General features: G+C 38.1%; 1 protein-coding gene across 3 annotated transcripts; it reads right to left on the bottom strand.

Moving 5' to 3' along the window:
- Positions 1-506: 506 nt before the first annotated feature.
- On the bottom strand, positions 507-25,432 carry LOC119820844 (zinc finger protein 54-like). Of its 3 annotated transcripts, none has more exons than XM_038339491.2 (10): positions 25,205-25,432; positions 23,353-23,438; positions 15,224-15,310; positions 12,668-12,794; positions 9,071-9,798; positions 8,026-8,116; positions 7,176-7,208; positions 5,794-5,894; positions 4,070-4,196; positions 507-3,287 (listed from the first exon to the last, which is right to left on the bottom strand). In XM_038339491.2, the coding sequence occupies exons 3-10, from the start codon at positions 15,251-15,253 to the stop codon at positions 2,200-2,202; spliced, it is 2,325 nt and encodes a 774-aa protein (XP_038195419.1). In that variant the 5' UTR covers positions 15,254-15,310; positions 23,353-23,438; positions 25,205-25,432; the 3' UTR covers positions 507-2,199. The 3 variants fall into 3 exon arrangements, with proteins under 3 accessions (XP_038195419.1, XP_038195420.1, XP_038195418.1); XM_038339492.2 differs by having other exon boundaries at positions 12,668-12,776; positions 15,224-15,315; XM_038339490.2 differs by having other exon boundaries at positions 15,224-15,315.
- Between the last annotated feature and the right edge of the window lie 379 nt (positions 25,433-25,811).

A 25,811-nucleotide genomic window follows, 5' to 3' on the forward strand; every position in this document is an offset into this window, starting at 1 on the left:
ACTCACACCTCTAATGGATCTTCTGGTACAGGATCAGGGCCCCTAGCTGGCCAGGTACCTCGCAGACAAAAGGCCTACCTTGCTGCAGGCAGGCTATTGAAACAAAGGAACTCCCTCCTGGTTGTGCTCACCACCCAATCCCAGCGCCGAAACAGGCTGCGCTGGGGGATGTTATGACCCAAATAAGGGAGAACGAAGGGAAGGGTAGCCTGGGTGCAAGCTGGGATGGGATAGGAAGAGAGAGGCAGTAGCCAGGGAGAGTAGACCCTGCAGAATGACCAGGAAGTATGGGGGGTTGAGGAATACCTATGCTCCATCTCCTGGGCTTCTGCCACGGGTCAGGAACTCACTCACCCCTCTGATGGATCTTCTGGTGCAAGATCAGAGCCCCTAGCTGGCCAGGGACCTCACAGACAAAAGGCCTACCTTGCTGGAGGCAGGCTATTGAAACGAGTCCTTACATTTTGATCTTTTTTAGTGTCAAAAACCAGAAGCAAACACCAAGATATTGCAAGGCAAAAATTTACTAATGGCCAGGTCTTATTTTCAGTCTCCCAAAGCAGGAGAATGAAAACAGCCCAGATTAAAGACAAGAGTAGTTTCTTTATATCAAGCAAGAAAGTGATTCAAGAGTGGAATTTTGCAGTTTTTTTATGATCATGGGAATGGTACATGTTTATGGACAGAGAGTTAACAAACCACAAAACATCTTATGGTCAATTAATTCTCAGAACAATGAAAACAATTTATAATGTGTAATTCAAAATGTTCTTGAGGAAAATCCACCCAAATAAGTTAATCTCTAGCTGAGTATGTGATCAAAATCTAACATTTTTTAATTAAAAAGAAAAATGAAGTCAGCTGTCTTTAATCTGTAACAAACCAAAGGCAACAGGAAATAAACTGTCTCAGTGACCATGGCTTGCACATGACAACTCAAAGCCTATAACCAGTGGCCCTTACCTCCAAAAAGGCCACAACCACATCAACAAAACCACACCTCCTTAAAATTCCACTCACTACGGGGGACATTTTCTTTCAAACCACCAAATTTGACTCCCTAGCCCCTGGGGCATGTAACTATATCATGTAATCACATTCATTGGAAAAAAAAAAAGATCACGTATAATGGCACAGGATACTCAATACTCATTACCATTCCAAAACACAGGGAAGAAAGTGTGGAAATACTTTTCTAATCAATCCAGGTACCCATAGTTAAAATCCCTCAGTATCACTGTCTTCCATGCTCCTACTAGGGTGTCCCATTAATCAGCACTTAAAGCAGGTAACTACTTTTAAATCCATAATCCTAAAGTTAATACTCCTTCAAAGAAACATGGTCAGGCCTATCACTGCAATACCTCTGTTCCTGGTATCTACATCTAATGCTCAAGTTAGAGTTCCTATTGCTGTTAAGAGAGCCCATGAAAATGGCAACTTTTACAAAAGAAAACATTTAAAAGTGATGGCTCACTTATAATTCAAGAGTCAGTCCATTATCTTCATGGTAGGAGGGCAAAATGAAGGCTGACAAAGTACTAGAGTTTAGAGTCCTTACTTCTTAATCCAAAGGCAACAGGAAGTAGACTCAGACACTGGGTGATGCCTTGAGCATAATGAGACCCAATAAGACCAATGCTACTCCAACAAAGCTACATCTCCTAACTGTGCTACTCCCTTTGATGCCATTTTCTTTCAAACCAAAACCATGAATGGGATCATGAAATTTAGGATATCAAGCAAGTTAAATGTTATAATTATAGCTTCTTCCAGGTGGTTGGAGAGATGGTTTAATGGTTAAGAGCACTGGGTACCCTTCCAGGGAAATAAGCTTCAGTTGATAACACACACATCCTCAAATTCTACCTTCAGTGGATCTGATACCCTCTTTTGGCCTCCACAGGCAGGAGCATACATACAAGGTACAGACATACAGGCAGTAACAATACCTAGGCGTTTTTAGAAGCTTTTCACATAGAATTGTAGGATTATAATTTAATATAAACTCTTTAATATTTTCCTAAGAATTTAAGAGTCTTTGAAGGCTTTTACTATTTTCTTATCTTTATTTATCATGTATACTGTTGTAATTTGTAATACCATATAAATGCTATGTCATCTTATTAACAACAGTATTTTTCTCTTTAGTATGAATCTTCTGATGTGCTCTAAGAGTTGAACACAGTAAAACAAACCTCACATTCCTTCCACATGCTTTCTCTCCCGAGCATGAACTCTGTAATGTGTTCTAAGATTTGAACTCTGGGTGAAAGTCTTGTCACAGTATTTGCATTTGTAAGATTTCTCTCCAGTGTGAATTTTCTGATGTACTTTAAGATATGAGCTGCTAGTAAAATATTTGCCACATTCCTTACAAAAGTAAGTTCGCTCTTTAGGATGAATTCTTTGATGTATTTTCAGATTTGAACACCGGGTAAAGGATATGTCACAGGTTTTGCATCTGTAGGTTTTCTGTCTAGTATGAATTTTCTGATGTGCTTGAAGAGTTGAGCTCTTAGAAAAAGATTTGTCACATTCCTTGCATCTGTAAGGTTTCTCTCCAGTATGAACTCTCTGATGTCTTTTAAGATGTGAACTCTGGGTAAAGGATTTGTCACATTCTCTACATTTGTATGGTTTCTCCCCAGTATGAGTTTTCTGATGCATTCTAAGATTTGAGATCACATTAAAGGATTTGTCGCATACCTCACATTTGTAAGGCTTTTCTCCAGTATGAACTCTCTGATGTCTTTCAAGACTTGAGCAATTGGTAAAGGATTTGCCACAATCATTGCACTTGTAGGGTTTCTCTCCAGTATGAATTCTCTCATGTATAACAAGGTTTGCAGGGGAACTGAAGAATTTACCACACTGCCCACACTGGTGTAGTTTTTTCCCTATGTAGATTGTTTGGGGAAAAAGATTGTATGCCAAGTTGAAATTGTCACAACATTCTCCCTGTCTGTTTTCTCTCTTTTCAGTGTACAGTCTCTCCTCTTGAGAAATGTTGGAACATAAATTTAAAGACTCCTCACAGTCTTTAGATTTATAAGGTTCTTCTTCTCTGTGCATGCTTTTATGTCTATCTAGGTTTGATGGGTTCATAGAGGCATCCCTGAAATTGCTGTATCTGTAGATATTAGAGTTTTCTGGAGCTTCTCTTGTTCTATAAAGTGCATACTTGGAGTGGTCATGAAGCATTTTGACAAGGTCATTACAACACTGACAAGAATCCTTTTCATTATTCACATGTTGATAGACAGGATCACATATCCAATAGTTCTCTAGAAAAAATACAATTCAGATTACTAGAGCTTGTTCCAAATCAAACATTTGATAAATGACTGCCTCTTTAATTTTTCTGTTAAGTTGACCTGCAACTATTTCAAATAAAGCTCCCAGTAGTCGACATATTCTTTCACTATAATTATATAAATTCTTACAAAAACAGAGTGACAACCTTTGTGGAAGATAAAACAAATATTTGAGAAATCAGTAATTAGTCCATGGGCTAGAGCTTACTAACTGATTATATTTAAAATACACATCTCTATTTTTACATATTTATATATTCAGATAATGATGAAAAAGAGCTTAATGCAATCCCAAGCTCACAATGTTTGTACTTATCAAGGAACAGGCCATGAAGAGTACAGCTCAGAAAACCCAATTTCTTTTAAAAATAAAGGCTTGCTTAAAAGAAACAAAAGGTTTTTCTTTTTCAGAGATCATAAAAGTTTTTCCCACTACCAAACTTTCCATAGTCTCCTCTTATTTCCATGACAGTTTAACAGAGTGTTTATAACTACTATAAAGTAGTGACATAAAAAGGCTGAGTTGGGGGGCTGGAGAGATGGCTCAGTGTTCTCTTCCAGAGGACTCTGCTTCAATTCCCATCACCCACAAGGCAGCTCATCATTGTATGAAACTCCAGTTCCAAGTAATCTGAAGCAGTCACAAGACAAAAATGCAGGCAAAACACCAATGTACATAAAATACAAATAAATATATTTAAAAAAAATAAAGAAAGCCTGAGTTAGGAATTCTACAAGCAAACTATGCTTACCCACAGAGATCAGGTTGTTATAATTCTCCAACATCACATCAACATACAAAGCCCTCTGAGCAGAGTCTAGACATTCCCACTCCTCCTGGGAGAAGTTGACAGCTACATCGCAGAATGTCAACAGATTCTGAAAGACAAAGTGCAGTTTTACCAGACAGATTTCCTTTTGGATATAAAGGAGATTTAAGGAAACTATGGATGTAGGTAAGTGAAGACCACTACTCAAATAATGATTTCTTACATAGTCACTCTATAATGAACGTCCTAACTCTATGAAACAGGATTGACACAATACTCTTACAAGCAGTATGTATGGATCAAAAATCACATTTAATGTTTGCACAGGTTATCTACTATGGATGCTGTGTCTATGTCATGCAGGATTAGAGTGTACCAGTCTCAGAAGGAAAATCTGTGATGAGGAAATGTGCTTTTAAATATTGTACCTATAGATAACTTTTTGAAGAGTAAACACACTAACAGCACAGGAACAAAATCCAAGTATAAACAGATGGGACTACACGAAAATAAAGTTTCTGTACATGAAAGGAAACAATCAGCAGATCTCTCAGACACCCACAGAATGGGAGAGAATCTGTACCAGCGACACTTTAGATAGGGCCTCATACATAGAATTTAGCAAAAATTACAGAAATTAAATTCCAAGGACATAAAACTGCCAATCAACAAATGGGAAAATGAAGTGAATAGATTATATTTCAAAGACAGATAAATGCTGCAAAATGTGTTCAAGATCCCTAAAATGCCATCATAGAAATATAAATAAAAACTACTTTTAAATACTGCATCATCCCAAGCAAAATGACTATCATTTGCCAATATGATAACAAATGTTAGAGAAAAAGTGACAAGAAAGGAAACCTTATAAACTGTATTGTGTTGTGTGTTTGGGGGGTGCAATTTAATAAACTCAAATGGATATCAGTTTGAAGATTACTAAGTTCTTAAAGCGAGGAGTAAAAGTAGCCCCAGTCCTTTCACTCCTGGGCATAAGACAATAAAACTTCACAGTCCACTACAGAGATATTTATACCCCATGTTTACTGTTGCCTATTCACCATAGCAAAGTATTGGAAAATCAAACTAATCATGCATCTACAAATGAATAGATATTGAACATACAATAATGAATATGGGATACTAGTCAGTTAAAGAGAAAAACATGAAGGAAAATATGGATTTAGAATATGTAATATAAGTGAGGCCATAAAGTGCCACAAGAAATCACATTTTCCCTAATATGCAGACTGTAGTCAATTATGTGTGTTTATGGAAACAATGTTTATTATGACACAGTAGGACACAGAGGTAAGAGAACAAAAAAATGGTAAATATCAGGTGCTGAGATAGGACTGCATGCAGTTAATGAATAGCAGCTATGAAAAAGAATATAAAACTTATTGTTTTTCTAGTTCTAATTTTGTCACATTTGGGGGGGTAATAAATAATTACTATAAAATATATTCAGGAATGAAATATAAAAGTCCATGTGAGGCTCCAGAGCTTCTCTCTTCCCAATGACTATATTAACCATAAACTGTATAAAAGTACATAGAGTTGTACAGTCTTGGGATCTGGTTAATTTTAGAATGTGAATTTTTTGTTGTTTGCAATTGTTTTTCATAATAAAGTTAAAAAGTATCAGAAGCAGAAAAGCAATGTCTCAATAACATTTCCAGAAAAAACCTGACATGACCAATGACCTGGAACACATGTCCTGGAGAATCAGCCACTTCTTGTTTCTCCTCTTTGAGTTTCTCTTTCAAAAACAATAGATGGCTTGCTGAATAGATGGCTTGCTGCCCTTTCATATAAAGGAGTCAAACAGGAAAAGCAAAATTTAGTAAGGAAAACTGTTCAATAACAATGTAAAACCACATGAAAAAACCCAAGAACCAGAATACTACCAGGTGTCTGTCTGGTCAATGGTCTCAAAGCCAAGAGAGCATGAAACCACATTTAAAGCTTATGGAGAAAATCACTGTCAACCATATTAATACTCTCAGATAAAATCATCCACAAAAGAGGCACAGATTATTTTTTAGCAAAACTACCAATGAGAAGATTTCTTTGAAGTTGTTGGTAACAGCTATCTAAGAGACTTCCATTACAGGGTATTGGAAACCCAGAACAACCAAAAATATTAGAAAAGAAGCAAATGATAACATAACCAAATGAATTCAACAAACAATGTTCAAACACAGCTGAAATGGCCAATATGTACATATTAAAAAGTTCTGTATTGTAGGGTGTAAGATAATGTAAATTTAATATACAGAGATTCTAATTTTCCCTAGTCAGTGTCCACACTCATGTTCCTAATAAAAAATGTATTTCGTTCAGTAATTTCTTAAAAATGAAAATGGATAATATTACCTAAACTGATCATGTAAAAAGCAAAATAATTGCAGAGTTTAAAACATATGTTTTTGGGGCTAGAGAGACGGCTCAGCAGGTAAGAGTACTGGCAGCACTCCAGAGGTCTTGAGTTCAATCATCAGCAACTACATGGTGGTTCACAACCCTCAATGCCCTCTTCTAGCCTGCAGACATACATGCAGGCAGAACACTGAATACATATTTTTTTTTTAAAAAATGTGTGTGTATGTTATATATATCCTGTCAATAATTCATTTCATATTTAGAGATACAACAAATTGAGAAAGAAGGAATTTTTAAAATGCCATAAATATGGAGAGCAGTAAAGAAGACTGATGATCATAATTTAAATAGTGACAGAAAAGTCAAGACAAAAGCACTTAAATGCAAAATAAATAGTATTAGCAAAGGATAAAATGGTTTATGACATAGAAAGTCCTTGAACAACATGGGTACATGCAGTGATATTTCATTTGTATTTTAATAAATAAAGCTTGCCAGAGGTTGAGAGTAAAACAGCCACACTGATCAGTCTTACAGACCAGGCAGTAGTGGTGCACACTTTTAATCTCAGCTCTAGAGAGAAATATAATATGGGAGGAGATAGCTTTCAAACAGTCTAATTCTGAGATTTCTGGGGGCAAGATCGCCATTTTGGACTGAGGAAGAGGTAAGGGCTTAGGGCTGGCTGTTTTGATTTTCTTACCTTCAGGCTGAACCCCAACTTCTGTCACAAAACCTGGATTTCAGATATCCACAACAGACACAAAATAGAATACATAAAACATGAAAACTGGCACATTGCCTCATATTTTCAAACAAAAGACAACCTAGAAGGTCTGTTTTCTCTAAGACTCCAAGCAATTCCTATCACAATCCTATTTGCATATTTTACAGAAAATAATCCTGAAAGTACCAAGAAACAGCAAAGTGACAAAAAATACTAAGAGGATCAAACTTAGAGGTGATCTCACAGTATATTACATTTACAGTAATTGAAACCACTTGGAATTGTCATGACAACAGACAATAGGAGATAGAAAGGGCAGACAGTGCAGACAGAGTTTAACATTCTATAAATATATTTCCTGATTCTTATCAAACCTCTATTGAAATCATTTTTGGGAATGTACACATTAACACTAAAAGGTAAAAAATGTGCTAGAATATCAAAGCTCAAAACAATCTAAAAATAATAAACATAGAGGCATTAATTTTCATCCTTTTATATAACACATTAAAACCAAAAAAATGAAAATCACTTAATATTTGTATGACATGATCAGTGATGTACATGCATATGGACAGTATCACTCATCTGCATACTTAAAATTTTGTTTGCATCCTAGTATCAATTCTTTTGCAGAACGGCTCCTTTCAACATACCTTTTTATACCTATTATAGGCATGCTACATTAGGATAACCATGAGATCTTTCTCAGTGGATGGAAGTCTCCAGTATTTTTAGTGAAACCATGTGTCAAAACTGATGTTGTGTCCCACATCCACATTCACTTGAAACCCTTTCCACTTTTTCACCAATCCCTGCAACATACCGGGATCCTTAGCCACTGTCTCCTCCCTCTCCATTTTCCAGGGTTTTTTGCTCTGCTCCATGGGTGACCAGGTCTGGGTGATCAGTGAGACCTGCACATGAGAAAGAGATTCTTTAGGAAGCACATGGATTTCTAACACAGTACTGTACGTCACAGACAAAAAGGAAAATAAAACAAGTATACAAGTGATCCTCCAATTGTCGTGCAATGTCAGAATACTGAGAATATTTAGAAAGCATTTTCAATTAGTATAACTGGAATTTCACCTCCAATCACAGCTCAGTCAAAATTCAGAGGCAGAAATAAACTAAATGATTGAGATGAGAATAATGTACACTGCTGAGGTTCTGAATTATCCTAGGCCCACCTCCCCAGGGACACACAGAAAGAGAGAACATTTCATGAAGATTTTCCTTATTCCTCTGAGGACTGGAGATATGGTTTAGTGGTCAAGAGCAGTGACTGCTCTTCCAGATGATGGGGTTTAACTCAACACATATTATCTCACAATTTTCTGTTAATCTAGTTTCGGGGGATCTGAGGCCCTATTCTGGCCTCATGTATGTTCATGTACCAGGCAGACATGTGGCATACAGAAACACATGTATACAATATCACAACATAAACACATAAATTCCCAATATTTTGCAGGATTTAATGTTTATATAAACCCTGTGATATTTTCAAGGATTTAGACCTTTATTATTAAAGGCATTCACAAGTTTCTTATCTTTGTGTTTCTATTACGTATACTCTTGAGACTCATAAGCAGAGAATTTCAGATAGATGTTACATCACATTATTTACAATGGTAATTTTCTCTCCCGATAAATTTTCTGATGTGCTCTGAAGTAGAAGCATCTAGTAAAATATTTGTCACATTCTTTACTACAGTAATATCTCTCTTCATTGGGAATAATGTTATGTTCTAAAATATGTTATAGGCAAAGGATTTGTCACATTCCCTATATTTCCAAGGTTTCTCTCCAGTATGCATTTTCTAATGCACTCTGAGAGATGAGATATGAAAGGATGTGTCACATACCTCACACTTATAAGGATTCTCTCCAGTGTGGATTCTGTAATACCCTTTAAGTCTTGACTTTCCATATTCTTTGCATTTGTAAGTTTTCTCTCCAGTATGCAATTTCTGGTGATTATTAAGTCCTGTGGACTGACGAAACGACTTTCCACATTCATTGCATTTGTAGGGTTTCTCCCCAGTATGAAGTCTTTGATGAATTTTAAAGTGTGAGCGTTGGGAAAAAGATTTTTCACAAACATCACACTTATAGGGTTTCTTTCCAGTATGAACTCTCCGATGTACGCTGAGGTTTGAGGCAGTAATGAAGCATTTCCCACATTCCTCACACAGGAATGGTTTCTCTCTAATATAGATTGTTTGCTGCATAGGACTGTAAGCAGAGCTGAAAGAGTTATCATATTCTCCCTGCCTGTTTTCTTTCTTTGCAGTGTAGACTCTCTGATTTGGAGTAATGCTGGAACACAAATTTAAAGAATTTTCACAGTCTCTAGATTTGCAAGGTTCTTCTCCAGTGTGCATGCTGTCATGTCTATCTGGGTTTGATGAGTCAACAGAGGCATCCCTGTTATTACAGCATCTATAGTTATTAGAATTTTCTGTAGTTTCACTTGTTCTATAAAGTTCACATGTGGAGGGGTCATGAAGCACTTTGCCAAGCTTATTACACTGACGAGACTCCTTATCAGTCTTCACATTCTGGGGGACAGCATTACATATGCCATAGTTCTCTGGAAAATGAGTACAATTCAGATTAATAGGGCTTGTTCCAAGACTAATCATTTGATAAATGACTCTCTTCCTAAGTTCTCTCTTAAGATAAACCAACCAGCAACTACTCAGAATAGAGCTCACAGTACTTGACCTCAATCTTTCACTATAATTATATGGATTTTCACAGTGAGAGAACAATAGACTTCAAGGAAGTTGAAACAAATAATTGAGAGATCAGAAATTACCCTTGGGAAGGAGCCCACTGACTATTATATATAGAATACCTATCTATATTTTTAAATATTTTTATCTCAGAAATTGTTAAAGAAGAGTATAATCCAATCCCAGATTCAGTCTCTTACTAACAAATGTACAGCAATGAAGATTATATAGCAAAAGACCAAATGTCTTTAAAGATTCAAGGCATATGTAAAAGCATCAAAGGTTCCCCCAAGCAAAGAAAAAAAAACCACTAGATTCTTCAATAATAATGGATGAAAAGCAAGGAATCCGCCAGACATCAGAGGCTGGATCATCATTTCTCAACCTGCTGATGGTGACCATCTGAGAAAACCTATGTCTGATGGCCTTAGTAACTGAGATATCACTTAGTAGCAAAGTGACAGTCAAGAAGTAGCACTCAAAATAATTTCATGGTTGTGGTCACCACAACATGAGCTGTTCATTACAGGGTTGCAACATTACCAACAGTGACAACCGCTGCTCTAGATCATTAGTGGAAGGGCTATTACAGAAAGCCATTGTGTAGTGATTGGGAGCGGCGGGCCACTTCCTGCTGTCCAGCTCTCAGCCGCCTGGCTAGCTTATGCCCCAAAATAACAACACACAAACTGCATTCATTTAAACACTGCCTGGCCCATTAGTTTCAGCCTCTTACTCACATCTTGATTAACCCATATCTAATAATCTGTGTAGCACCACGAAGTGGTGCCTTACCAGGAAGATTCTAGTGTACGTCCATCTTGGGATGGAGCTTCATGGTGTCTGACCCAGAGAGCAGAGGCATGGCAATTTATTAACTTCCCTTCCCAGCATTCTGTTCTGTCTACCCCACCCACCTAAGGGATGGCCAATCAAATGGGCCAGGCAGTTTCTTTATTAACCAATAAAATCAACTCAAACAGAAGACCCTCCCACATCACCATTGCTTTTTCTTTCCACCATTGGCACACTTGCTTTTCATCCATTATTATTGAAGAATCTAATGTTTTTGGGTTTTGTTTTTTTTTTTTGCCGTGGGGGAACCTTTGATGTTTTTATATATGCCTTGAATCTTTAAAGACATTTGGTCTTCTGCACTATTATCTTCACTGTTGTACATTCATTAGTAAGAGACTGAATCTGGGATTGGATTATACTCTTCTTTAACAATTTCTGAGATAAAAATATTTAAAAATATAGATAGGTATTCTATATGTAATCAGTCAGTGGGCTCCTTCCCAAGGGTAATTTCTGATCTCTCAATTATTTGTTTCAACTTCCTTGAAGTCTATCGTTCTCTCACTGTGAAAATCCATATAATTATAGTGAAAGATTGAGGTCAAGTACTGTGAGCTCTATTCTAAGTAATTGCTGGTTGGTTTATCTTAAGAGAGAACTTAGGAAGAGAGTCATTTATCAAATGATGACAAAATGATTCTACTTCATGGATTCACATTAGGTTTATAATTTGTCAAATTATTCCGATATCAGCATACTCAAATAAAATTGCATTTTGTACTATTATTTTCACCATAATTTTGGTGCAATAAGGCTCAATGTCTTCTAACATTTCCAATAGACTAAATGCATCCTGGGGCCAGGATATTACACTAACTTAAATGATCAGGAATCCTTTCAAGTGGAATTGAATGAAGCAAAAAGTACTCTCAGTTCTTGCTTTCTCTTTCTCTTGAAGTCATCACTGTCATCTTGCTCACTCACTATCCTACTCTGAGTGTGGCTTCTCTCTTCTCTCCACATACCACGGCAATCTCTTTTGTTCAGGACAGGTGACCAGGCCTACCTTGCATACAATAATCCACATGTTCTCTGAGGTAGCCCTCGACCCCTGCTAGAATTTTTAGAAAGAATACAGACATCTAACGAAGCACTCTGCTCAACACATGAAGAGAACACAAAGTAGAGAAATACAGGAATGACTTCTCAATTGCTATTTCCTATCAGAATCTTCCGCATATTTAGGGAAAATTTTAAGTTTCCACACCCTTAGTTTTTCTCACAATTAAAACAATGGCTAAGGCAATGGTGGACAATCTGCTTTAACACATAGGTAGAAATTGCATACGCTACTGAGTTTCTGAATGCATCGTGAAACTAAAAGGGTGCATTGTAGTAATATTGCATTCGTGTTTTAATAAATAAAGCTTGCCTGATCTTCAGGGAAAAGAACAGTTGCACTGATCAGTCTTACAGACCAGGTGGTAGAGAAAACACCTTTAATTGCAGTGGCCACACTAGTTTGCCATAGAAACCGAGCAGTAGTGGTGCACACCTTTAATCCTAGCATTAGAGAAGAATTAAGACGGGAAAAAACAGTTCTTGTACATGGTCTCATTCTGAGATTACTGGAGGCAGGATCGCAATTTTGGACTGAGGTAGAGGTAAGAGCCAGTGGCTGACTGTTTTACTTTTCTGACCTTCAGGCTGAACCTTTATTTCTGTCTCTGGGTTTTTATTAGTCATATTACAATACATGACACCCAAAAAAGGAAAAATGTTAGAAAAGCAAAAAACAAATACCAAGAAGAACTTTTCTACTTCCTCACGTTTCCTAGTTTCCTGTTTCCTAGTTTCCTGTTGTCTAACAGACAGTTCACAACCTATAAAGCCTGAGTTGAGAATTCTACAAACAAATGTTCTCACCCACAGAGACCAGGTTGTTGTAATTCTCCAACATCACATTAATGTACAAATTCCTCTGAGCAGAGTCCAGGCATTCCTTTTGCTCCTGGGAGATGTTCATATTCACACCCTGGAATGTAAACAGACCCTGAAACAAAGGGCATAGTTTAATCACATAACGTCAGGCACAGTGCTTCCCTTGATATAAGGAGACTTGTGGAAATCAGGAATATAGATGGTGAACAAAGACAATTACTCAAAAAGATGATTTCTAATAAAGTCCCATTCTATAATGAACGTTCTAAGTTTGAATGCAGTATGACATAATAGTTTCACAAGCATATCCATGGAAGAAGACACACATTTAAGGTATGAACACAGTTATCTATATGCTATAGATGTTGTGTTAGGACACATAAGATGATATTGCTCATGTGTAGCTTTGGAGGCTGTCCTGGAACTCACTCTTGTAGAACAGGCTGGCCTCGAACTCACAGAGATCCACTTGTCTCTGCCTCCCGAGTGCTGGGATTAAAGGCATGCACCACCAACGCCCAGTGGGACATGTGCTTTTTTAAAAGATCATGCTAAAACACTGATATGTAATCAATACTGTCCGTACTTGGGTCTTACATGACTCTATCCTAACAGGATCAGTTGGGGTGTTTAAATTCTAGGTTCAAAGCCCCATCATTTAATAGCAAAGGGATAGATACAGAAGGCATAATTCATGATTGACTGGATAGTGAAAGACTTTGGAATTTTCCCAACAGTAACAAGGTGTGTCACTCTGCATACTGCAAATTTTAACTTTAATATATAAGGTGAAGTAGTCTATAGACTTAATTTCATAATAATATTGAGCCATTTTCAAGCAGATAGAAAAATCAGCACCAGTCACATTTGATATAACCCCAATTTTTCTATAAATATTAAAAAGGTGACAAACAAAAAACAATCTCAGAAGTTTTGAAGAACATTTCACTTCAATTGCAGAATTGTAAAAGTTGATGGAAGTCTTAAAAACACATCAAATAATGTTTAAGTTACAGCTTAGCATGTACACATAAGTGTAGTTACTTTGGATGCATTCTGGAGTGACAAAGATTTCCTGACAGGAAATGAAGATATTAAATTCAATCAGAAATATATTAGATTCTTATCTTATACAATGTATATTAATCCATTCAAAACGAATCAAAAAACTCATTTAGAACCAGGCAAACAGAAACGAAGAAAATCTAAGGACTAAACATCAGGACACTGATATGGGCAAGAACTTATTGATTAGAAAGAACAACATCATAGGAACTCACACAATTATTAACAGATGATTTTCCATGAAGATAAAGACTTTCAATACATCAAAAGAAATAATTAGCAGATCACATAGACACTACACAGAATGGGAAAAATTCTGTACCAGTAGCATTCTGGATAGCAGCTCATACCTAGAATTCACTGAGAATTGCAGAAGGTAAATTTCAAGGAAATAAAACTGCCAATCACCAAATGGGAAAATAAATTGAATAGACAGTTTTTAAAGATCGAAACCCAAACGGTCAATGAATATGGCAAAATGTGTTCAGGATCCCTAAAATTCACCCAGAAGAATGCAAACTAAACCTACTCAGACATACTGCCTCACCCCAAGAAAAACGGCCATCATCAACTAACCTGACAACAAATGGTAGAGAGGATGTGGAGAGAAAGATACTCTTATTCAGTGTTGATGTGTCAGGGAAAGGATGTAAATTAATACACTAAAATGGAAATCAGTTTGAAGATTATTAAACAATTAAAAATAGAACTAATGTATGACCCAGTTATCGACTCCTGGCCATATACCCAGGAAACTCCACACCTCCTATAGAGATATTTATACCTGATGTTTACTACTGCTTACTCAAAAAAGAAAAACATTGGAATCAACCTAACTGTCTATCAACAGATGAATGGATAATGAAATGGTATAAATATATTGTGAAGTATCATTCACCTAAAGAGAAAAATTAATAATAACATGCAGGAAAAGCTGGACTTAGAACGTGTAATAGTTAGTGAGGTCATACAGTGTCAGAAAAAATGTTTTCCCTCATATGCAGAATCTAGCCAATGAAATGTGTTTATAGAAAGAATATGCATTTGGTCAGAGTACAACATGGAGAAAAGAGAAGAAAGGCTAAATATCAATACTGAGGTAGAACTGGCTGCAGGCAATGAACATCAGTTATGAAAAAGGATATAAAACAGTGATTTTCTAGCTCTAATACTGTCACATTTTTTGGGTTTTGATGGTAGAAAAGAACAACAACTATATTGGATATTAAAATAATAAAATCCCATGTGAGGCTCCAGAGCTTCTGTTCGCAGTGACTACTCTAACTGTACAAAAGTACATTGAGTTGTACAGTGGGGCCTGCTTAATTTCAACATGTGATTTTTGTGTTTGTTTTTATGTTTGTAATATTTTTCATGGGTAAGCTAAAAAAAAACAGTCAGAAGCAGAAAATGAAAGGCTTCAAAGTATATCAAACTACAACATTTCCATTAAAAAAGGAGGACATGACTACTGACCTGGGGCACGTTTATTGGAGAATCAGCCATTTCTTTCTGTTTCTCTTCTTTGAGTTTTTCTTTCAGGAACAATGAATAAATGGCTTACTGCCCTTTCACATTAAGGAGTCAAAAAGAAAAACAAAATTAATACTGAAAAAGGTTACAGAACAATGTCAAACCACATGCAAATATTCAAGAATCAGAATACAACCAGGTGTCTCATCATGATCCAAAACCCAGGAGAGCATGGAACGAGAGGTAAAGCTTGTAAAGAAAATCACCACTAAGAGCATCGATGCACACAGAAAAATTCTTACAATTGATGAAGACATGAGTGCATTTTAAGACAGTTATGAATTATCACAATTGATTTCACTAATGCAACGCTGCAGATAATAAATTACAGGCAGAACATACACAAGAGATTCCGAGGAATTATCATTACAACATGGGAAATAAATTTCAAATAAAGAATAGATAAATACCAGAGAACTGGGAATTAATCATCCATAGGCAAGGCAGCAAAGCATTAATTCTCACAGAGAAGGAAGAGGAATACTATGAATGATGCAACCAGAAACAGCATCAGAAAAGGAAAGAAAGAAAGGAAGGAAGGAAGGAAGGAAGGAAGGAAGGAAGGAAGGAAGGAAGAAAGCATGGGGAATAAAATCCTTATGAATAATTTAGGTGCTATGGAAATCAATATGGAAAAACCTCAATTAAATCAACAAATTCTCAAGTTCAATGAATCTAGCACATGACTCAGATAGTCCACTCCTTGGCATATGCTCAAAGGACTTGACATTCTACTCCACAGATACTTGCTAGGCATGCTCATTGCTGGTCTACTCACAGTAGTTACAAAAAGGAAACAACCTATAATGAACGTCCTTCAGCAGACAAGGAGAATGAAAATATGGAACATGATTCAGCTGGAAAGAAAATTGAAATCATGAGTTTTGCAAGTAATTGGATGGATGCAGATAAGAGCATATGGAATAAGGTAACACTGATAGAGAAAGACTAACATTGCATAGTCTCTCTCACAGGAAGTTCCTAGCTCCAAATCTTCAGATTTAAACAAACGACCTGGAGTGATGCAGTAAAAAGACAGCACTATGAGATGTGGGGGAATTAATAGTTGGGAATAACAGGAAGCAAGTGATCTAAAGGGGGAAATGGCAACATGGGGGAGGGATTTAATTATGGAGAAGGAACAGATATATAAACAATGAAGAAGTAGGGTAAAATAAAACAGTAAGGATGTCTAAAATATTATAAGGAGTCATACTATTATCCATTGTCCAAAAAAATGCCTATAATACATATGTCTGTGCATGCAGATACATTTAGAATGAAAGCAAAAACCACATCTGGGCTGATGATGCTCCTCACAAGAGCCTGAGATTTTCATACAAAACCACCAAAATCAGTCATGACACATGCTTTGTAGTTTGTTCAGGACCAGCCTTGACAAAAATACCTCATGCCAGGTATTTTGGGGGATTTAGAAACACAGTAAAGTATATGAAGACAAGAATGAAAATAACAAAATGAAGAAACATATAGCATATTATCAGGAGGAATTCCAGTGAGTTCTGAAATTTGCCTATTTTCAATTGCTTAAAATACTCCTGACCCCAAAAGGTCGGAATAGGACAAAAGACTGCATTAACATAATACAAGGAAATGAACATGCTAATTGGAGATCACAGGCTACATTATTTGTCAAACATTCTGCTGCTAGAACAAAACAAGTCGTGCTCAAACCCCCAACCAAAACATTCTGTAGGGAAACCACCCCCTGCGTGGGATCCAAAGTTATCTCCTTAAAAGAACTGGAACTTAGCTGGCTCCTTAGACTTTAGTTTGAGGCAGGAACAGATCTGCTTCCCCATTCCTGGAGTACAAGGTCTGACTATTAGCCACACCTGTTGACAATAACCTTGAGAGAACAGAACTCTCTGGTCTCTGGAAACAGGGTCACACTTTCAGGTCTCCACTCTCCTCCCTCTCCTTCTCTGATCTACATCTAGAGGAGAACCTTTGTTTGAGGTGGAAGCACAAAAACCTTGAACAAACTAGAACTAAGTTCCAAGTCTCTGACCTTTGAATACCCTGAAAAATAGGCTCACATTTTCAGGACTCCACAGTAGTTGCTGGTCACTGCTGTCCAACATACTCAACTAATTATATGCTATTGCTGTTGTCCAAGTTTGCCTCCCAGAGATAGCTGAGCACCTATTGTTGAATACACCATGTACTTTGGACAAAAAACCCAGAGGACTCAAGATTATAACCTACACCTCCTCTCTGGGAACTAGCTTTCATGGTATCAGAAGGCAACAAACATCCTATCAAAGGTGGGAGCCAACCAACAGACCTAGCCAGCTATGACATCTATGAACCACAACAATGATCTGCACTGAACAACAACCCTAAAGCTGCAACTGTAACACACAAACCTTGATGGTAACCACAGCTCCATATTAGATTTAAGACCCTCTCAACAAGAGGGAAATCATGCCTGGCACTGGAAACTCAGCTAGTTTCCCTAGGGTTACTGAAGTCAGGGATCTTCAAGGAGAATCTACAAGCACGTCTTTACTAAAACAGCATAATCCCTAACTGCGTAAATATTTTCCTTGCTTCCACAGATTATCGTAGCCCTCATTCCTCATCAAGGGATGTTCCTTTGGAATTCATAGAAATTATTACAGAAAACAATCAGTCAAAATGCAGACTTGTGATGCTCAATCACCACTAACAGACAAGAAACACAACTCCTTCACCTCAAGCTCAGAAATCACTGAGAAAGTGGGGCAAGAAGATTATAAGAGCCAGAAGAATAGGACATTTGCTGTGATGTTGTGTCTCCTAGAAATGTCAGAGAAGCTACATGCACAAACATGGCTGCCTAATCATGAGCAGAATAAGGACAACACCAAAACACATGCCAGCATGGACGGGAGAAAGCTCACTAGGTCTCAACCCTAGTCAAACACTAAGGAATTCTGAGAGCTGGAGAAACAGTCTTCCCCAGAGGAGAGTGCACCATATGGTTATCCAATAACAAATGTTCATTCCTGAAAACATACAGAGTAGGTATTTTTTTACACACAAACATATAACAAAAATGAAAGAAAAGGTTATTATAAAAATAACAAATACATGTGTAAAACCAAATTTTTAAATCATAATTTATAAATTAAAAAATTATAATATTTTCTAGTATTGCTACTCACATAAGTAAAGTTAATAGGTTTCCAAAGAGATGGCTCAATGGTTATAAGAGCATGTTGGTCTTGCAGAGACCTAGTTTCCATTCCCAGACCCCACATACTGGCTCACAAGTGTCAAAAACTGCAATTCTAGGATGGACATTGTAATTATTCAGCCACAAATAAGGCTGCACTTCCGAGTTTTAAAGCCATGCAGTTGCAGACAAGCCTGCAGGCAGAAGTGCCTGAATGTTAAAGGGCCCCCTGTGACCCACATGCAGCACATGCATGGTTACATCCACATATGACTCAGCTAAGATCTTGCGTGCATGCATGGGCCCTATCATCTGCGTATGGCATAGCCATGTCAACCCCCTGTGTGCATGCGCTAGGCAGGTTTTAAAAGCTGGAAGCTCCATCTTCCTCCCTCTTTCTGCATACCAATTCCCCAGGCCTCTACATGCCCCCTCTAATAAACTCCTAAGCAGGTTTGCTGCCTGTTTTGTGGTTCCTTCTCACTTGTGCCAGGTAATTTCACACATGATATAGTCATACACTCAAGCAAAACACTAGTATACATTAAATACATGAATCTAAATAAATGAATAGTAAATAAAAATCAGCAAAGAGAGAGAGAGAGAGAGAAAACTAAAAAAATTCCTTGAATGAACTAACCAAGCAGATAAAAGTACTTTGCAATGAAAACTTGGACTCACTGAAGGACGTGAAAATGCTAATAGAACATGGAAAGATGAATGAGACATAATTTTGAAATTTACCTTATTTCTGGAAGTGGCTATATGATCAGTTCAAACATCAAGACATTTCAGAAATCATAAAGAGAAACCTAGAAATCATATTGATGCACAGATTCCCTAGGTACAGAGAAGCCTAAAGAAAATGATTCATGACTGAGATAATCCAGTATAATTCCAGATGACACTGCAGAGCCAACCAATAGCATCATGGGAGAGGAACACAAACAGCTCAATTTACTACAGCAGCAGATCCAGACCCTGCCCAATAGCAATGACCCTGTCAATGTCACCAAAAGACCACAGAGGTCCGCTGCAGACTAGACAGCCTCCTCAAACAGGGGTATTGGGAAAAGTATCTATCCGCATATAAAAACATGAACTGGGTTCAAATCTCTCCTACACATAATAAATTAAAGACTTTCATGACAACCATCTATGATAGCATTTGATGCCCCCTTCTGGTGTACGGATACATAATAAAGAAATCTTTAAGACAAAATATCTAGGTGGGCAGTGGTGGTACACGCCTTTAATCCCCACCCCTCAGGAGGTAGATATAAGCAGATCTCTGTGAGTTTGAAGCAAGGCTGGTCTAAACTGTCAGTTTCAGGACTGTTAGGGCTGTTACACAGAAAATTCCTGTTTTGAAACCCCAACAACAACAAAAAATCATGAAGAGACAGTCTACACAGCAGATGAATTTATTAGCTATTCATTTATATTACAATGAATAAAAAGCCAGAATCTATCAAACAAATACAAAGGAAGCAAATGATAATACAATCAATAAATAAGCAAATAAATTGAATAAACCATGTTCAATAGCAGCTGAAATAGCCAATATGTATATACTAAAATAGATTATATCATGAAAAAAAATTAATGAGAACTGAATTTAAAAACATGTATTTTCTTTTTTAGGTTTTTCGAGACAGGTTTCTCTGTAGCTTTGGAGCCTGTACTGTAACTCATTCTGTGTACCAAGTCTACCTCTACCCAAGTGGTGGGATTAAAAGCTTGCCCCACCACCCAGTCCAAAGCATGAATTTCCTACCAAAATTTTATCTACTATCTGACTCAAAACAGATTTTATACCAAAATTTTATTTCATATCTAATAATACAACAAGACCTCAAAAGAATGGTACTCAATCTCATATGGAAAAGCAAAAAACCCAGGATAGTCAAAACAATCCTGTACAATAAAATGGAGGCATCACAATCCCTGACTTAAAACTCTACTACAGAGCTACAGTACTGAAAACAGCCTTGTATTGGCATAAGAACAGACAGGAGGACCAATGGAACCAAATAGAACACCCAGTTGGATATCAATTCATACATCTTCGAACACCTGATTTTTGACAAGGAAGCAAAAAAATACCAAAAGGAAAAAAGAAAGCATATTTAACAAGTGGTGCTGGCATAACAGGATATCAACGTATAGAAGGATGAAAACAGACACATATCTATCACCATGCACAAAACTCAAGTCCAAATGGAAAGACCCCAACATAAAGCCAGACACACTGAACACTGTAGAAGAGAAAGTAGGGGCTGGAGATATGGCTCAGACGTTAAGATCACTGCTCTTCCAAAGGTCCTGAGTTCAATTCCCAGCAACCAGATGGTGGCTTACAACCATATGTAATAAGATCTGATGCCCTCTTCTGGTCTGCAGGTGTACATGCAGGCAGAACACTGTATACATAATAAATAATAAAGAAAAACATAGTGAGGCGGTAGTGGTGCACACCTTTAATCCCAGCACTTGGGAGGCAGATTGCTATGAGTTCAAGGCCAGCCTGGTCTACAAGAGCTACTTCCAGGACAGGCTCCAAAACTACAGCGAAACCCTGTCTCAAAAAAAATAAAAATAAAAAAATAAAAGAAAAACATAAAAAAAAGAGAGAGAGAGAAAGAGGGAAGTACACTTGAACACATTGGCACAGGAGACTACTTCCTAAGTTTAACCCCAGCAGCACAGACACTGAGAGAAACAATTAATAAATGGGATCTCCTGAAACTGAAAAGCTTCTGTAAAGCAAAGGACGTAGTCAAAAAACCAAGCCTACAGCCTACAGAATGGGAAGAGATCTTCACTAACCCCACATCAGACAGAGGTCTGATCTCCAAAATATACAAAAAACTCGAGAAATTGGTCACCAAATGAACACATAATTCAATAAAAAAAAAAAAAACAACGAAATATAGACCTAAACAGAGAACTCTCAACAGAGGAATCTAAAATGGCTGAAAAACACTTAAGGAAATGTTCAACATCCTTAGTCATCAGAGAAATGTAAATCAAAACAACTCTGAGATTCCATCTTACACATGTAAGAATGGCCAAGATCAAAAACACTGATGACAACTTATGCTAGAAAGGTTGTGGGGAAAAGGGCACAGTTCTGCATTGCTGGTGGGAATGCAAGCTGGTACAACCCTTTGGATGTCAGTGTGGCGATTTCTCAGAAAATTATGAAACAACCTTCCTTAAGACCCAGTAATACCACTTTTGGGTATATATCCAAAGGATGCTCAACAGGATATGTGCACAACTATGTTCATAGCAGCTTTGTTTGTCATAGCGAGAACCTGGAAACAACCTAAATGCTCCTCAACCGAAGAATGGATAAGGAAAATGTGGTACATTTACACAATGGAGTACTACACAGCAGAAAAAAATAACAACAGCTTGAGTTTTGCAGGAAAATGGATGGAGCTAGAAAACATTATTTTGAGTAAGGTAACCCAGACCCAGAAAGACAATAATCATATGTACTTACTCATAAGTGGTTATAAAACATAAAGAAAATAGGCCTACAAACCACAATCCCAGAGAACTAAGACAGCAATGTGGACACTAAGAGAGACTTATATAGATCTAATCTACATAGGAAGTAAAAAGTAGGAAAAGACATCTCCTGAGTAAATTGGGAGCATGTGGACTTTGGGGGGCGGTTTGAAAGAGTAGGGAAGTGGCAGAGGGGAGTAGAGAAAATTGTAGAGCTCAGTAAAAAAAAAAAAGTCCTTATCAACATGGGTACATATAACAAAACCTAGATGCAGACATGCACAACAGAAAACCTGTGAAAACTGGCACATTGCCATCTGTTCTTTTAAAACACTAAGACGGCAAGAAATTCCTATCACAATATTGATGTTAATCTTATTAATAAAAACCTGAAGTCAGATATTAGGGTGAAAGCTGAATAATCAGAGAAGCAAAACAACAGCCATTAATTTCTTACCTCTATGAATGAATACTCAGAGACCCTGTCTCCACCGATCTTTCTCAGCCTCCCCAGTGTTGGGATTGAAGGCATGCACCACCAAGGTCAGTCTGGCTCAATTTCTCTTTAAACTGGGTTCAATCTCCCAGGGTGGCCTTGAACTCTTAATCTTTCTCCTTCCTTGTCCTAAATGCTACGATTAAATATGTGTGCAAGTACTGTCTGGCCTCTACAGTTAACTAGCAGCTAACTCCACCCTTTGAACTCCAGGCAAGCTTCATTTGTCAGAACACAGTCAAAATATACTTCACAATCCTATTGCACAGTTTACAGACAGTAATCCTGAAAGTACCAAGAAACCAGAAAATAGGAGGAGGATCAAATTTAGAGGTGACCTCTATGCTATATGACATTTGCAGCCGATACAGGGTTTTTCTGTATAGCCCTTGCTGTCCTGGAACTCACTGAGATCCACCTGCCTCTGCCTCTTGAGTGCTGGGATTAAAAGGCCTGTGCCACCACTTACTTTCATTCTTATCAAACTCAGTTGGCATTTTCAGGAATGGAGAAAAAAACACTAAAAGGCAGAGAACATGGCTAGAATACCAAGGCTCAAATTTTCTCAACACAATAAAGCATTTCTTTCACCATTTTATAATTTATTAAAGTAATATATAAAAACCTAATATGACATGCTATGAAGGGAATGACAGCAACCATCACATGAATAGCGAAATACAATTTTATTTGCCTTAGTGTCAATTCTTCCTCAGAACCTCTTTTCATACCTATAATAGGATAATTATGAGGAGATTTTTCTCAGTGCAAGTCTCCCAACTTCTTTCTACTGAAAGAGAATGTGACAAAACTGATCTCATGTCCTATTTCCACGTGAACCCCTTACCATTCTTTCACCATATACCTCCACCATACCTGGATCCTTAGCTACTGTCTCCTGTCTCCTTCCAGGTCTCCTTGTTCTGCTGCAGAGGTGAGCAGGTCTGGGTAACCAGCAAGCCCTGAAATTGAGAAAGAGATTGTTCAGAAGGCATCTGGATTCCTAAAAGAGTACTGTGCTTAGTAGATGAAGGATGAAGAGAGGATTCTACAAATGAGTCCAAGTGCCCTGCAATGTCAGAACAATGGAACATTTAGAAAGCATTTTCAGTTAGTGTAACTTGAATGCCACTTCCAGTCACAGCTCAGTCAGAACTCAATGGTAGAAATGAAACTGAATGATTGGGACGAGGTTCTGTGACGTTCTGAATTCATCATAGACCCCGGGTGATGGAAGCCTCACACCTCCCAAAAGGAAACACACAAAGAAGAAGGAACATTCCTTGAAATGTTTTTTCCCCTCTGAGGATTCGTCTTTATTCTGTGGGATGTGAGACTCGTTCACACAAAGCTCACACACTTGCAGATTAGTTTGTTCAGAAACCCCAAGGAACAAGGGAGACTGCAAGCAAACTATTCTCTCCCAGAGAAACCACACCTCTGTAATTCTGTGGCACCCAGTACCAGTACAAAGGCCTCTCAGCAGGCTTCAGGAATTGCTCCTCCTGCTGGGAGATGTCCAGTTTCAACAGTGGCTGTCAAAAGACCACAAAGTAGAAAACAAGGGTTTGAATGGTTGCATAGGGACACACCTTTAATCCCAGCTCTCCCAGCAGGCAGAGGTGGGTGGAACTCTCAGTTCCAGTCCAACTTGTCCTACAGGGTGAATTTTTGGCCAGACACTGTAAGTTCAGTTTTCAAAGAAGCAAACACAAGAACCAAAACAAACAAACAAACAAGAAAAACCAACAGTTTGGTCGGTCACGTGTCCATGGGCAGAGTGCTTTTCTAGAACCAAGGAGACAGAAGACTATTCTAGACATTATTCTGATGTAGATGAGTGGTAAAATTATTTAATACCATCCTTTCCTTCCTTCCTTCCTTTTTTCTTTTTTGTTTTTTTTTTCAAGACAGGGTTTCTCTTTGTAGCCCTGGTTGCCCTGAAACTTGCTCTGCAGACCAGACTGCCATTGAACTCACCTGCCTCTCTAAGTGATGGGATTAAAGGCGTGTGCCACCACGATCCGGTTTAAAATGCCTTTTCGAATTGTGAGAATACTGACACCCTCAAACAGCATACCGTGCTTTCCAGACTCCAAGATGCAACACTACCAATTCAGCATGAAAAGATACATTTCGTTTTTTTTCTTTTCTTTCTTTCTTTTCCTTTTTTCTATTTTGTTCTTTTGAGAGGGTCTCACCATGTAGCTATGCGTGTCCTGGACCTTATTAGGTACACCTGGCTGGTCTCAAGTTTATTGAGATTTGCCTGTCTCTGCCTCTTGAGTGCTGGTATACAAGGCTTGTGCCACCGGGTCTGGAAAAGACACTTTTCAGAATGCTGTGGTTACATCAGAGTACATAGCCTCAGATAAAAAATTAACGATAAAGAGTTTGTTTTTCAATGTTAATGTTTACAACCAGACCTGTGGAGCTTGAAAAAAATATTTTCAATTTCAAGAGCTTTGTCCTTTCCACCATAACAAGGCGAATCGCGTTTGCAATATCAACAGATAAATTCAAACATTCTACTGGAGTATTATAATAGTTTGGCAACCAGAAATTCAATGAAAAAAATCAGGATTGTCCAGTTGATATTATTTAAAAATTTACCAACAAGGAAAGAAATTCACAGGACAACTTCAAAGCCGGCTTCCTTATATGCATCAAAGAAACTGCCTCCCCCTCATCCCCGGATCCAGCGTCCCAACCCTGCAGCTCCTCTGACCTGGAGGTTCCAAGGCCGCTGGGCTGCGGTTCCCGCCACTGCGCTGCTGACTGCTGACTTTCCCTGGCCGCCCCGTGGAGACTGCGGTTCCGCGGAGTTTTCGCGTCCCCGTGACACCCAGGTCTGCACACGCGACTCCTTCGGTTGAGGTCCGGAAGCAAAGACAGCAAACGGGTCTTCTGCGCTGCTGACTTTCAGCAATCCACTTCCCGGTCCTTACCCACGAGGTATCCCAGCTTCCGCTTACGTCACCCTGCCCAAGCTCCAATCTTCCCTTGCATCCAGCCAATGACTCTCACTCTCTCATAAACTGCTTCCGTTCGAGTGTCCACCTCTCCCTACGCCTCCTACCTCCTCCTCATCGAAAGGTCCCTCCCACTCCGTCTCAGGCTGCCTTCCACACAGCTCCAGCTGTCAGGCTGCCCTGGACCCGCTCTGCACAGCCTCCCCACAAGCTTGCTGCCAGCCTAGAGAAAATCTGGATTTAGTAGGACGCTGCTCTCCATATCCGACCCTCTAATCCTGAGTTATGACCACTCTGTGTTGAAATTGTTCAGTCCAACGCCTCATTATGGGCTTTCAGTTCCTGACCTATAAACGCATACAG

This window comes from Arvicola amphibius, chromosome 8 (assembly GCF_903992535.2).
Source record: "Arvicola amphibius chromosome 8, mArvAmp1.2, whole genome shotgun sequence".
Classification (NCBI taxonomy): domain Eukaryota; kingdom Metazoa; phylum Chordata; class Mammalia; order Rodentia; family Cricetidae; genus Arvicola; species Arvicola amphibius.

Excerpts from the sequence above, each read along its gene's own strand:
- LOC119820844 (XM_038339491.2), bottom strand. The coding sequence starts at position 15,253 with ATGGCTGATTCTCCAATAAACGTGCCCCAG. Across the intron at positions 7,209-8,025 it reads GACAGTGGCTAAGGATCCCG|GTTTTGTGACAGAAGTTGGG; the intron begins GTATGTTGCAGG and ends TCTGAAATCCAG. Across the intron at positions 4,197-5,793 it reads CTCCAGGACATGTGTTCCAG|AATCTGTTGACATTCTGCGA; the intron begins GTCATTGGTCAT and ends TTTGTCTTTCAG.